At 42.2% G+C, this 15,203-nt stretch overlaps 1 protein-coding gene across 1 annotated transcript in view; it reads left to right on the plus strand.

Annotated features, from left to right (window-relative positions):
- The window catches only part of MALT1 (MALT1 paracaspase), a 64,895-nt gene that overhangs the window by 43,717 nt on the left and 5,975 nt on the right, over nucleotides 1–15,203 (plus strand). Inside the window, 5 exon segments of the mRNA XM_043558989.1 lie at nucleotides 7,830–8,007; nucleotides 9,519–9,593; nucleotides 9,933–10,060; nucleotides 12,365–12,514; nucleotides 14,840–14,997. Of these exon segments, the coding sequence (XP_043414924.1) occupies nucleotides 7,830–8,007; nucleotides 9,519–9,593; nucleotides 9,933–10,060; nucleotides 12,365–12,514; nucleotides 14,840–14,997 (689 nt within the window).

The raw sequence follows: 15,203 nt of genomic DNA on the forward strand, positions 1-15,203 counted from the left end.
TAAATTTTTAATCATTTTATTCATTCCCTCATGGAAATATGTTAAGAACACCACATATATGGTAAAGATTTTTTAAAGAGACAGAGTATGTTGTCAGGAGTAAGTAATCTCTTTGGTAACTTACTTTTTTAAATGAGGATAGCCACAAAAGGCAGGCCAGCCGGCGGGCTCATTTGGGCTGTATTTCACGGGGGGTGGGACGGTGATGCAGTGCGATCACATTTGATTGCCAGGGAAGTGGCATTTCCAGGCCTGTTATTAGGCATGCTGGTGATAAATAAAAAGTATCCGTTTGAAAGCTTTTATATCTTTCAAGTTATTTTACTTCAGTAATTTCCTAATAGATTAATTTCTAAATTCAGCCTTTTATTTGTAATGAGACTGATATGATGAGGTAAGCTTGGTGGAATTGCTAATGAGGCTCAAAGGATTTTTTAATTTTGTTTTTAGTGTTCATTTATTTTTGAGAGAGAGACAGAGTGCAACTGGGGGAGGGGCAGAGAGAGAGGGAGACACAGAATCCGAAGCAGGCTCCGGGCTCCAAGGTGTCAGCACAGAGCCCAACGCGGGGCTCGAACTCACGAACCATGAGATCGTGACCTGAGCTGAAGTCGGACGCTCAACCGACTGAGCCACCCAGGCACCCCTCATTCTCATTTCTTACTGAAATTGTCACCTTAGCTTTAAGTCCTTTGTCTAGCTTAAACCAAAACTTTTAATTGCGCCTGTAAAGTAGAAAACCAGAAATATTAAAAAGTTGTGGCAAGAAGAGCTCAGCTTGTGCTGAGGCTTTGCCCCGATACAAAAACACCATCGGGGCGTGTGGGCGGCTCCATCGGTTGAGTGGCCCACTCTCGATTTCAGCCCAGGTCATGGTCTCACGGTTCGTGAGTTCATGCCCCACATCAGTCTCTGCACTGACAGCACAGAGCCTGCTTGGAATTCCCTCTCTGCTCTCCGCCCCTCCCCTGCTCGCTTGCTCTCGGCTCTCTAAATAAATAAATAAATGAATGTTAAAGTTTTCTGTTTTGAAGCGTTGTGCGTACCCCAGGCATCAGGCACCAGGCACATCTGATGCAGACGTAAGTGTGGCAGAGGCTTCGCGTCACAGGGCCTTCCTCCTGCACTGCGCCTTCACCTCCAGTTGACGGCCTGTGGGGTAGGGGAGGCCAAGGCAGAGCCGTGGGAGAATTTCGGTGTGAACGACTTCAGATGCGGAAAGCATACGCATCCAGGCTTATGCCCTTTTATATCATGTTGCCCATGGGTTTGTAAAAGAAGCAAAAGTTGCCCCAAAACAGAAAGTAGGTAACTCACTTTGGAAACATATATAAACCTAAAAAACACCCTCTGAGAACAGAAATAACTGATCTCTACTACAGGTCCTTAAAGACAGGTGAAGGTAAAGATTTCTAGTTGTCACACGTAGATGGCTATGAGAGAGAGTAACTGAAATCCCCCCCCCCCCCCCCACTGTGCCTTCCTGCATTCTCCACCTGCTGGGGTTCAGCTGTGCTTTGGTGGAGAAGGATATTGGGGTCTGGTCAGAATATGGCCAAGTCTCGTTTACCCTGGAGGAGTCGTTCAGTTCAGAGCTGCGTGGTGAGGCGGGGGCCTTAAGTCAGCTCGCTCGTGCTCAGCGCTGCGGCTTTTCTGCTGACTAGTGTGGAACCGTAACTAAGCTATTTAACTTTTATAAGCAAAAAAGGATTTATGAAATGGATAGACTAACTTAACGAAGTGATTGCAGAATAAATAAAGGTAAAATAACTATCCCCGTGCCTGGTACAGTAAAAGTATTATCGGTATAATTTCCTGAATTCCAGTTTGTCTGCATCTTTAGAGGCGAGGTTTGAACCAGATAGCATTCCACTCGAGGCCTCAATTAGAGAACCCCAGCTTTCATATGTTTTTATATATTAAGGTTCAGCCTAAGGTTTCATTTGGAAGAAAAAAAAAGGAGTTTTTTAAATGATAGTGTAGCGAAGCCATGGAAAACCAGCTCACTGACATTTTATATTTTCTGAGAGTAAAGTTGAACTAGAAAGCCAGCAGCAGCTTATAAAGAGGCCGTGGAGTATAGCACAGTGGTTGGCCTGGCCAGCATCCAGACTCTGGTTCCGTCACTTATTAGTCATGTGGATTTACATGAACCATTAAACCTCTCAGTGTGTCAGTATTTCCATCTGTAAAAGGTGGGTGATAATATAATCGCCTGGTTACGAGAAATACGAGGATTATAGGAGGTGATAACTATACAACTAAAGCACTTTATTCAGACTGTGTCTGGCACACAGGAAGAGCTATGTAGGCTGACGGTGACGGTGGTGGCAGTGACTGTCCTCGTCAGAGCACCGTGCTAGGTGCACTGCAGCTCAACTCCGGCGGGACCGTCTTCCGTCTCGGCAATTCTCTTCTCTGTAGGCCAGAATAAATATCTGTAATAAACTATGTCCTTGGAGATCATGTTCCCAAGAAACAGGATTCCCTAAAGGTCTAATGGACAGGATTATATTTCTAACCACATTAAATTTCCTGTCGTTTGGGGCGCCTCGGCTGGCGACTCTTGGTCGCAGGGTCGTGAGTTCAAGCCGCATGTTGAGTGTAGAGATTACTTAAATAAGTAAATAAACTTAAAAAAAATACTTTTGTCATTTGATAAAGATGCCTATTTTGTACCTCTACCCTTTGAGTAATGCAATAATTGATGAAATTAATTGGCAGTAATAGAGATGGGATTCTTAAAATACAAGGATTTGGCCTAGTTTGTTGTACATAAAAATGTTTAATCTCCTGCCATACTATTTGGATGTAGACTTTGATACAAAATGCTTCCACTTTCCATAAGTCATGTTGGGGCGGAGAAAGGTTTTTTGTTCTTGTGCCTTAATTAAGTGCCTTAATTTCAATGATTGCCGAGTGGGACGTATGGCATTGAAGTAACGGGCCATGCTTAGGTCTCCCTGGTTGACGGAGCTTAAACCTTCCCTTGAACTTGCTGCTTCTCCCAAGTTACGTCTCGCTAGAGGCAGATGTGTCAAATGATAACAGTGGGGACAATACTCAAGCTGCCTGGTTGGCTGTCTTAAGTAACATCAGTTGTAGAAATGGTACCGTTTCTACTGAAAATCAGACCCTTTATAGAAAGTTCTCTGGATCCAGCTCTCTCCTGATTGGTTTGCATTGTTAATTAATGCATTCAAAAGTATTTACTGAATTCCTTAATATATCCATAGCACAGATAAAGGAGTATGCTAGGTGTCGATGGAGATACGGAAAATAAAGAGCATGATTTATACTCTCAAAACTCTAAGTCCCTTAATATAATGAGGAAGTTGGAGTTGGAACACCTATCAGCTGTATGATTGTAAGCAAATCACTTATCTTTTTCATTTTCTCACCTATAAAATATGGATATAAATCATTTAAAGATTGTTACGTGGATTAAAATCAGTTCATGTATATGAACGTGTTTTCAGAACCGTGAGAAAGCTATACAAACGTATAAGATTAATGTCTCTTATGAGCATTTTTACCAAAGAAATTAAATACGCATAGAACTGTAAGGTGTCCCTAAAAGCCAGCGTGTGATTATGTGTCAGAGAGTGCTGCCACACGGCTTCCCAGCAGGGAGAGACCGAAGTGTCAGAAAGCTGGAAACCAGGTGATAACCTGCTGAGGGTCCTGAGCGTGAGATAACCCTTGAGGAATTGCCATGATGTGGGTAGATGGGAAGGAGGGAGAGTAACTGAGGCAGAGTCGTGAAGGTTACAAATGAGCATACCTTGCTTTGGGAAGCGGTGAACAGACTGATGGGAAAGAGAGTCCCATTTTGGACACAGGTTTCCTGCTGTGTGAGCGTTCCCAGGCCCAGACAGCCTTTTCTGGTACCTCCGGACACATCTTGCTGACGGATGCACAAGATACGTTGAGATACAACCCAGATGCTCACAGACACAGCTCAGAGGTCTGGCGGTTTGCTGCCGGGATGCTGAGTGTGGATCCCGGGGAAGGAGCCGGCGGTGCCTCTCTCTCTGCTTGGCTGTGTTCTGCCTCCAAATGACTCGCTGCAAACAAACGCTAAATGCCATTTCTGCTTTTTGCCTTTTTGTCATAAAAGCAAAACGTCTCAGGGCTCCTGGGTGGCTCAGTTAAGCGTCCGACTTTGGCTCAGGTCATGATCTCATGGTCCGTGGGTTCGAGACCTGCATCTGGCTCTGTGCTGACAGCTCAGGGCCGGGAGCCTGCTTTGGATTCTGTCTCCCTCTCTCTCTGCCCCTCCCCCGCTCATTCTCTCCTTCCCTCTCTCCCTTCCTCTGTCTCTCTCAAAAATAAATAATCATTAAAAAGAAGTCCTCTTTAGATTCCTTTGGTTAGCAAAACCAGACACTGTAATGTGGGTCTCGCTTAAAGGCAGAGTGGCGTGGCACAAACTTTAAAAAAGGGAGGGGTGGGGCGCCTGGGTGGCTCAGGTCATGATCTCACGGTCCGTGAGTCCCAGCCCCGTGTCGGGCTCTGGGCTGACAGCTCAGAGCCTGGAGCCTGTTTTGGATTCTGTGTCTCCCTCTTTCTCTGACCGCCCCCTGCTCATGCGCTCGCTCTCTCTCTCTCTCTCTCTCTCTGTCTCAAAAATAAATGTTAAAAAAAAAAAAAGTGAGGGGTGCCTGTACTTGATAAAGAAGTGTATAAATTCTCCTGTTTTGAAACGTACAGTTCGGTGGCTTTAGCGTATTCACAGTTTTGCATCAGTCACCTAATTCCAGAACATTTTCATCACCCCAGAAAGAATCTCCACGTCCGTTAGCCGTCACTCGTCATTCCTCTTTGTCCCAAACCCCTGGTAACAGCAGCTTTTCTTTCTATCTTTATGGATTCACCTTTTGGAGCCATTTTGTAGGATGGAATCTTTCCGTGCCTGGCTTTTTTCTCTCAGCATAATGTTTTCAAGGTTCGTCCGTGTCATTGCGTTACTTTTATGGCTGGATAATCATGGTATGGATGTACCACATTTCCATCCATCAGCCGGTGGACACGTAGGTTGTTGCCTCTGGGTGATATTCTGAATCACACCGCTGTGAACACTCGTGTGCACATTCTTGCGTGGACCTAGGTTTTCAGTTCTCTTGGCTGTATACACCTTGGACTGCAGTTGCTTAATCATGTGGGAATTCTGCGTTTAACTTTTTGAGGAACCGCTTAAACTCTTTCCTGACTACATGTTCCCACCAGAAGTAAATGAGGCTTCCAGTTTCTCTCCATCCTTGCCCACACGTGTTCACGCCTGTGTGTTTATTGTAGCTGTCCTAGTAAGCGTGATGTGGGATCTCATTGTTCCGTTTTGCGTTTCGTGTGTTTATTTGTTTGCTATCCTCTTTGGAGAAATGTTTGTTCAGATCCTTTGCCCATTTTTTACTTGGCTATTTGTCTTTTTATGGTCGAATTGAAGAGTTCTTTATGTATTCTAGATACAAGTTGTCCTTATAGATCTACTATTCGCAAGTATTTTCTCTCGTTCTTCGGGCTGGCTTTTCACTCACTCAGTCTTCATTGCTTAGTGAATTACATCCACTCCCTGTGTCACGATTTTCAAGATGCTCGTGTCAGTGCCCCTCTTCTTTCCGGGGATAATTTAACTCCTTGCCAGGCTGGTCTCCTTTCTCTTGGCTGCCATTCCAGGCCCACGCCTGGTTTGTTTCCGTTCCAGAACGTCCCTTGCTCTTTCTCTGGTTTTCCGAATTGTACCCAGTCTCCCAAGACCACCTGTGGTTGCTTCCCTTGACACCGATTCCTCCGTGCACCTTACTCAGATCATACAAGGTTTCCTTGATCACATGATTTATGATATTTCATTGTATGCTGACTTTCTGTGTTCTTTAACAACACGAGCAGGTCTGAATGAGTTGCAAGATCCTTGGGGCAGGAACCTTGTCTTCCTTTTCTTTTTCATTTCTTTCATTCAGGACACAGATGAGATAGAATAAACCCACCCTGAATACATGAGTGTGCCCATTTTGTCATTAGTTTAAATGTTTATTTGAGAGAGAGAGAGAGAGAGAGAGAGAGAGAGAGAGAGATTGAGAATTCAAAGCAGGCTCTGTGGATGCGGGGCTGGAACTCAGTGAATCACAAGATCATGACCCGAGGCGAAGTTGGACGCTTAACTCTCGGAGCCCCCCAGGTGCCCCCCATCTTGTCATTTTTTTTTTACCTGAAATGTTACATATGAAGGAACCGTTTTTCTCATTTTAGTCAGAGTTCAAGAAAAATAGACCTGGGTTCTGCCCTGGAGGACCAAATGGAGCAAGTTGTTCGAAGCTACATTCTTTGCTCGGAATTGGAGCTGTAGGTGCAGGGAGCAGCTTCTCGGTTGTTCCCCAGCTTGGCGCCTTTTTACTATTAATGTCAGAAAGCCATAGAAAGAAGTCGTCATATCCAGGACGCTGACAGAGCAAAGTCAGTGGGCCTTAGAGATTGCGTGCCTAGGGAGATGTATCTTCACAAATATTTCTATCAAATATTTTTATAAGGAAGCCCATACTGATATTTGGGTGCTTTTTTGTTTTTTGTTTTTTGTTTTTTACAGCCAAAACAAACATCTTTTCAAGAAAATGTTCAGAGTCGTTTGGTGCAGTTTTTATAGTATCGTTTCTCAGTAAAGAAATGACTCATCTGTGGACTACTAAAATGAATGTAAATTTTAGATCATTAATTCAAGAGACTCTAGATGGAAAATTAATGATATTTATATCTCGTAACGAAAAGAAAAAGTAGTAATGGGGCTCCTGGGTGGCTCAGTCAGTTAAGCATCTGACTCTTGATTTCAGCGCAGGTCATGATCTCACAGTTCATGGGCTTGAGCCCCACGTTGGGCTCTGCGCTGACAGCTCAGAGCCTGCTTGGGATTCCCTCCCTCCCTCTCTCTCTGCCTCTCCTCTGCTCTCTCTTACTCTCTCTTAAAATAAACTTAGATCTTTAAAAAAAAAAAAAAAGTAGTAATCCATGAAATCAGATTTTCCTTCCCTTCTTAGAAAAAGCTACATTTAGGGGCACCTGGGTGGCTCAGTCAGTCGAGTGTCCAACTCTTGATTTCAGCTCAGGTCACGATCTCGAGGTTTATTAGATCAAGCGTCACGTGGAGCTTTGTGCTGACAGCGTGTGGAGCCTGCTTAGGATTCTCCCTCCCTCCCTCTCTGCCCTACCCCCCCCCTTCAAAATAAATAAATAATCATTTTTTTTTTAAAGACTACGTTTTTATTTTTATAGCCCTTACTAATTATGTATATAAATGCCTGTGGGATTTGTTTTTCCTTTTTTTGCCTATAGAATTTCCTATACTGGATTTAGTAGTTACTAGTCATCTAAATATGTTTATTTGTTCATCCATTAAAAACTTACTAAGCTCCTGCTGTGTGCCAGGAATCCACAGATAGAGATAATACTGTCCCTGCCCTGGGGGAGCTCCTGGTCTCATGGAGAAGACAAACGAGTCAACAAAGAAGTCCTTAGCCTTTTTCTTTTTTATATAACATAAGATAAATCTGCATTCCATATTATACCACTGGTTACAAATATACCATTTTTATGAACTAAAACATACTTCAGGACAGCATCTTGATGTCAGTTTAAAATACGGTATTTGAAGACTGTTGTCGAAATAATTTTCGGTGCAAACTTAGTTAACATTGACTGTGTTTATAGTTGGGTATCTCTTAAATAAGCTTGCATTAACTTGAAGAAAATAAAAGACTGGGTTTTTTCCACAAGAGGGCTGCATGCGTATTCAGAGTGCAATTTAGAGTTAATTTTTACCCCTTTTTTCTCTTTTCCAGGATTATTATATTATGCAGGACATGGTTACGAAAACTTTGGGAACAGCTTTATGGTCCCTGTTGATGCTCCAAATCCATATAGGTCCGAAAACTGTCTCTGTGTACAAAATATACTGAAACTGATGCAAGAAAAGGAAACCGGACTCAACGTGTTCTTGTTGGACATGTGTAGGAAAAGGTAAGCTGTCTGTGTTAAATGAAGCTCATTGGATTGAGGTAAATATCAGCCTTGACAAGTAAATCTAAGGCAAACCTGGGAATTCTAAGAACAATCTAAGCTTGCGACTTGTTTTTTTTTTTTTTTTAATGTTAATTTTTTAGAGAGAGAGAGACAGAGCATGAGCTGGGGAGGGGCAGAGAGAGAGGGAGACACAGAATCAAAGCAGGCTCCAGGCTCCGAGCTGTCAGCACAGAGCCCGACGTGGGGCTCGAACTCAGGAACCACAAGATCATGACCTGAGCCGACGTTGGAAGCTTAACCGGCTGAGCCACCCAGGCGCCCCAAACTTGTGAATTTGTAATTACAGATTGAAACTGACCAAGAAGGACACTAGAGGAAAATATATTTTCTCCATGTGTATTTAATGATTTTAACTTTTTTCTTATTTGCTATAGAACAAAAGTGAGGAACTAAAGGGCGTGGGTATTTTTTCTTAATTTTTCTTAATGGTTATTTTTTTAAAAACTCTTTTTTTAATGTTTGTTTATTTTTTGAGAGAGAGACAGACAGACAGACAGACAGTGTGAATGGGGGAGGGGCAGAGAGAGAGGGAGACGCAGAATCTGAAGCAGGCTCCAGCCTCTGAGCTGTCAGCCCAGGGCCCGCCCGGCTCGGGGCTCGAACTCATAAACCGTGAAATCATGACCTGAGTCGAAGTCGGACATTTAACTCTGAGCCACCCAGGCGCCCCAAGGGCATGGGTATTTATTCACACTCCAGAAGGTTCAGCTCTTCAGAATAGTCTCTCAGTTATTCCTCCAGGAACTGACAGAAAGAACACCCGTGGTCTGGTGGGGGCTTCTGTCAGTCCTGGTCTCGCAGATACAGAAAGTGTAGCCGAACCACATGTTTGAAGCTTCAGATCCCAGTTGTTGACCACTGTGTTACTAAGGAATAGAACCAGTGATTATTCCTCTCAGAAATAGAGTTTGTGCTTGCTCAGCGTTTACCAATCAAAAACCAATGCCAGGGGCGCCTGGGTGGCGCAGTCGGTTGAGTGTCCGACTTCAGCCAGGTCACGATCTCGCGGTCCGTGAGTTCGAGCCCCGCGTCGGGCTCTGGGCTGATGGCTCAGAGCCTGGAGCCCGTTTCCGATTCTGTGTCTCCCTCTCTCTCTGCCCCTCCCCCGTTCATGCTCCTGTCTCTCTCTGTCCCAAAAATAAATAAACGTTGGAAAAAAAAAAAAATTAAAAAAAAAAAAAAAACCAATGCCAGAGTTCAGATGTTGGTCCTGTTTAAAGCTAAGCAGAGAAAGGATGTGGCCATCTGCCCTCTCAGCAGCATAGGAGCCCTGGATTATTTTGGGTAAATATGTGGCTGCTTCGATAAAGGAATTTTGAATCTATAATTTTAAGTCATATGTAATACAACAGTGTTATATTTTCCATTATATGATTAAGGCTCTCCAAAATGCTGTTTAACTTTTTTCACATTTGTATCTGTCCTTCTCCCTCCTCCCTTTTATGTAGAAATGACTATGATGACACCATCCCGATCTTGGATGCACTAAAAGTCACCGCCAACATTGTGTTTGGATACGCCACGTAAGGAAATTTTATATTTATGTTCAAGATGCCTTCATTTTTCATGACTTCTTTTTGATTATAGATTAGAAGCCTAGACAGATCCATAGAAATGTAGGCATAAATTTTCCTCTTTGGTATCCTCGATACGAAGTTTTAAATAATTGACTTTGGCACCTCCTATCCTGACATCTTCTTTTCACTAAGCACCAGAGCATTTAGTTCCTGCTTAAAGATTAACTGTTTAATTAAGATGTCATGCAGGAGGCCGAGAAGCAAATGAAGCTCATCCGTATTTATGCAAGCCCACGTGGCAAGTGTTTCTTTTTGTTTTAATTTGTCTTTTTGCTGTTTTTTAAGGTGTCAAGGGGCAGAAGCTTTTGAAATCCAGCATTCTGGGTTGGCAAATGGAATTTTCATGAAATTCTTAAAGGATAGATTATTAGAAGACAAGAAAATTACTGTGTTACTGGATGAAGTTGCAGAAGGTAAAATAAATAAAGAGAAAGCTACTCAGGGTCCTCTGGTACTTATTTTCTTCCTACTATTACTGTGCAGGTTTGGAATTAGTATTTATTTTATAAAAAACAAAAATTTAGGCAGTGTTCAGCAACACTCCATTTAATTTCCACCCCCCCCCCCCCCGCCTCATTCCCTGTTGACTTGGCTTTATGCCCTCTGCTCAGCATGACTTGAGCCGCGGCGCTGATCGCAGGCAAGACTGTGGAATCGGTGAAGTTTCATTCTCCGAGTTGTGTGCCTCGTTTCTGTGCCTCGTGCCTGGTGCTGCCCCGTCTGCTTGTTTGCAGGAACCTGGGCCAGAGAGCATCCTCTCCGAGGATTAGAGATACAGCCTTACAGAAATTTTGAGGCCTGGTGGAAAAGGCTGGGTTCGTTTTTTTCTTGATGCACTTAATGGTTTTTAAATTCTGCTTTCGGGGCGCTGGGTGGCTCCGTCAGTTAAGCATCTGACCTTGGCTCAGGTCACGATCTTGCGGTTCCTGAGTTCAAGCCCAGCGTCGGACTCTGCGCTGACTACTCAGAGCCTGGAGCCTGCTTCGGATTCTGTGTCTCCCTCTCTCCCTCCCTCCATCCCTCTCTGTCTCTCTCTCTCTCTGTCTCTCTCTCTCTCAGAAATAAAGAAAAAAAAATTTTTAATAAAATAATAAAAGTCATACCAAAAAACAGTTCTTTTGCAAACCAGCCCATGAGAAATGGAGTTTCTTGGGTGTTCCAAAGATGGCAGCTTGAGTATCAGATATGTGAAAGTTACCCTAAGAGCCATGAGTCACCTCTGTTTTCATGTTGTTATCAGTGCAGATCTTGTAGCTGGGTCACCTGACTTCACCATTTTCCCATGTAACATAGACAGCCAGAGCTTTGGACCTCCTCCTGCCATCCTGCTTCAGCCAGAAAAGTCTGCTTTTATCTGCTTTATATATGAGGCTTCTATTTCAGAATAGATTCTTCTATTTAAGAATCTTAGTTTTGGGGCACCTGGGTGGTTAAGCGTCGCGCTTCAGCTCAGGTCATCATCTCACTCTACGTTCGAGCCCTGCATTGGGCTCTGTGCAGACAGCTCAGAGCCTGGAGCCTGCTTCAGATTCTGTGTCTCCCTCTCTCTCTGCCCCCCCCCCCAAAAAAACAAACATTTAAAAAAATTTATTTTAAGAATCTTAGTTTTACCTCTTTTTTTCCAGATAAGTAACTACTTTCCCAAGACCAGATACTATTAGTTTATAACTTTATTAATAATAATATATAGAGATGTAGGAGAAATAATTTGTTCATATTAAATAATATATAGCTTTGTAAGTTTAAATTGAGATTTATCAATAATCGTTAAGTCTTTGTCTAAAATAGGTTGGATGAAAACACATTGTGGCATAACTTTTTTGTTAAGTTCAAAACCTAAAACATTGGCATATACTACTTACCAATGCCTGTGTTTGAGTGAAAATTAAAATATGCATGGTAGGGGCTCCTGGGCGGCTCAGTCAGTGAAGTGTCTGACTTGATTTGGGCTCAGATCATGATCTCATGGTTCTTGGGATCGAGCCCCGTGTCGGGTGTGGAGCCTGCTTGGAATTCATTCTCTCTCTCTCACTCTCTCTGTCTCTCTCTCAAAATAAAGATATCTGAGGTGTAGATGGCACGGGACCTTAACTTTCTCGTAGATAAATAGTCATTTGTTTACTAACTGCGTGTATTTCCCAACGGAGTGCAGACATAAAATAAGGACTACTCTTTCAGTAAACAAATACACTTTCAGTTCTTTGTGAATTTTAAGGTTTAAAGTATTAGGGATTTGGTAATAGAATTATAGAAGATAAAAGTTAAAAGGGCCTTTAGAAGTGGGCTGGTCCAACATTTAAAAAAAATTTTTGAGGGGGGTGCCTGGGTGGCTCATTCGGTTAAGTGTCTGACTTCGGCTCAGGTCGTGATCTCACGGTTCGTGGGTTTGAGCCCCACGTCCAGCTCTATGCTGACAGCTCAGAGCCTGGACCCCACTTCGGATTCTGTGTCTCCCTCTCGCTCTCTGCCCTTCCCCCACTCATGTTCTCTTTCTGAAAGTCTCCCTCTCGCTCTCTCTCTCCCTCTCTCTCTCACACACATCTGTTTGCTCATTACTTTGACCCGTTCCTGGCACATAGTAGGTTCAGTAAATACTTGTTGAGTGAATAAGTGATAGATACTAAGAATATAACCTGATTTTCAGGGGAATTCTTGGCCCAAGTATTTAAAACATAATGAAAAGATTGTGGTCTTAATTTTTATTTCTTATCTTTTAGACATGGGTAAGTGTCACCTTACCAAAGGCAAACAGGCTCTGGAGATTCGGAGCAGCTTGTCTGAAAAGAGAGCACTTACTGACCCAATACAGGGAACAGCATATTCTGCGGAATCTCTGGTGCGGAATCTGCAGTGGGCCAAGGCACACGGTACGGTGATGGCTGCTTTTTGTGACGTTGTTCTATAATGTGCTTGTATTAAATCATGAAGGAGGTTTTTTCCTCCTGGATAAATCGTTTTCTTCTCAACTTTGTAGTGAAAACATTTTAGCGTGGTGGGCAAACCCAAGACTAAACAATCTACTTAATATACAGTCCCTTAGACTTGATCATATTCTGAGCTGCTGGAAGTGTGCTGTTTGAAAAATCAGACAGGCCTGGGTTCTGATTCTGTCTCTGCCCCTTGGTAAGCATGTTGTCTATCAATGGGGACAAGAAATAACACTTGCTACGGTTGTTGATGTTGAAGGAGGTCGCACGTGTAAAGAGACAAGCATACTAGTCAGCAAATACTATGTGCTCATAAATATTACTGGGCATTCGCTCTCTCTGACTCTTGAAGCAGCGAGTTGGTGGAAATCCTATCTACAACATAATGAATTACTACTGGTAATTCTGTGTGTTTAGTGAAAAAGTGAGTTTAAATCATTGACAAGTGAAGATTTTGGATTTGCTACGAGTCTTTTCCTCTAAAAAAGACCTAGGAGCATCTGGATGACTCAGTCAGTTAAGTGTCCGACTTCGGCTCGGGTCATGATCTCACAGTTTGTGAGTTCGAGCCCTGCATCGGGCTTTGTGCTGACAGCTTGGAGCCTGTTTGGGATCCTCTGTCCCCCTCCCCTCTCTACTCACACTTGCTCACTTTCTCAAAAAAATAAACAAACATTAAAAAGTAATAATAAAGATTAAAAACTCTGAACAACAGCAATAGCAAAATCACGGTGGTAAAGATCAACAGTGAAAAGAGAAAAGAAAAAACAAAACAAAAAACCCTTTTATAAAATGAAACTAAGGAAGTATCTCTTTACTTGGTGGATGAGATGCTGCCCAATTCATAAATCGCCTAATGAGGCCAATTAGATTTTCAAATTAAAAAAAAAAAAAAGTGTAGAAGTGTCTGGTCCAGTATTTTCCTGTTTGCTCATTACCTGTACCACACCTGGCACATAGTAGGTGTTCAGTAAAATAGTTATTGAGTGAGTCTGTGTTACTGAGACTATAACCTGATTTGCAGGAAGTTTTTGGCCCAAATATTTTAAAACATCGTGAGAAGATTGTGGTCTCAAAATAATACTTATTTCTTATCTTTTACACATGGATATATGTCATCTTACCAAAGGCAAACAGGCTCTAGAGGGTCAGAGTAGCTTGTGTGAGAAGAGAGCACTGTTTTTGGTAACAGGTTTGGTATTTTTTACGTTAAAGAGTTCATGCAAGGGGCGCCTGGGTGGCTCAGTTGGTTAAGTGTCCGACTCCAGCTCAGGTCATGATCTCACGGTTCATGAGTTCGAGTCCCGCATCAGGCTCCATGCTGACAGCTCAGAGCCTGGAACCTGCTTCGGATTCTGTGTCTCCCCCTCTCTCTCTGCCCCTCCCCTGCTTGCACTCTGTCTCTCTGTCTCTCTCTCTTTCAAAAATAAAATAAAACATTTAAAAATAATTTAAAAAGTTCTTACAAAATGGTAAAAGGAAAAAGATGAAGACTCCCTTAATCACTCACCGAAGGATGCAAATTCAACAATATACACAGTTGAGAATATATTAATAATTAAGAAACAAATATAAAAATGATAAACTTAAGTAGTAATGAGAGAAAACAAAATTAAAACTATGATAGTGGAGTTTTTCCTTTTTTATCTCATCAACTAGGTAAACGTTTTGAAAATTAATATTCATTTTGGAAATTGTATGGTCAAACCTATTTATAGTCTACGTGAGTGGAGAATGTCACATGTGTGAGGAACCGTCCAGCAGCTGTATCTAAAGCATTAAGTACATGTATATAAGAAATATTAACTATGGTAGAAAAACAATAAAATCCAGAAATACTATAGATATTCAAGAATAGTGGAGTTGTTCAAAGTAGCAAACTATTCAGCAACATTATGCTTATTGAAAACTATTTTCATGAAGATTGAGGCAGCAGTGAAAATTTACAAGTTGTATGGATACTTTTGGTTACCACTGTCAAAATTATATATGCAGAGGGACAAGAACTGTCAGGAAATAGTAAATGCAAGGCTTTTATTTGCCTGACCAACCAGCAGAATATGGGGCTTTTTTTCCTCTTTCTGTAAGTGTATGCATGTGTGTTTATGTGTCTTTGAACAATGTGTTAGTTACAGAACCTTTCTGAGTGAAAACAAAAGCCCTGTTTTGCCCTCAAAGAATATTTATCTGTCGCTCATCATCAGAAAACTTACCGAGCACTCCTCAAATGATTATTTACAAGTTGTTCTTTTTGTTCTTTTTCAGAACTCCCAGAAAGTATGTGCCTTAAATTTCAGTGCGGCGTCCAGATTCAGTTAGGGTTTGCCGCAGAGTTCTCCAACGTCATGATAATCTACACAAGCATAGTCCACAAGCCGCCCGACGTAGTAATGTGCGATGCCTATGTCACAGATTTTCCTCTCGTAAGTCCCCCCTTTCTTCTTTGGTTCGAAATACACCGATTACAGCCTCACTTACTAATAACTAAACATTTGGAAACTTCATGGTAAAGTTAAAGGAAATATAAATACCTATATATTCCATTTATGTAAATACTTATTTGTGTTTTAGTGACAGTAGTCACAATATTTAAAAACTAATCACCAAAAATATCCTAAATGTCAAATTT

Source organism: Prionailurus bengalensis, chromosome D3 (assembly GCF_016509475.1).
Source record: "Prionailurus bengalensis isolate Pbe53 chromosome D3, Fcat_Pben_1.1_paternal_pri, whole genome shotgun sequence".
NCBI lineage: Eukaryota > Metazoa > Chordata > Mammalia > Carnivora > Felidae > Prionailurus > Prionailurus bengalensis.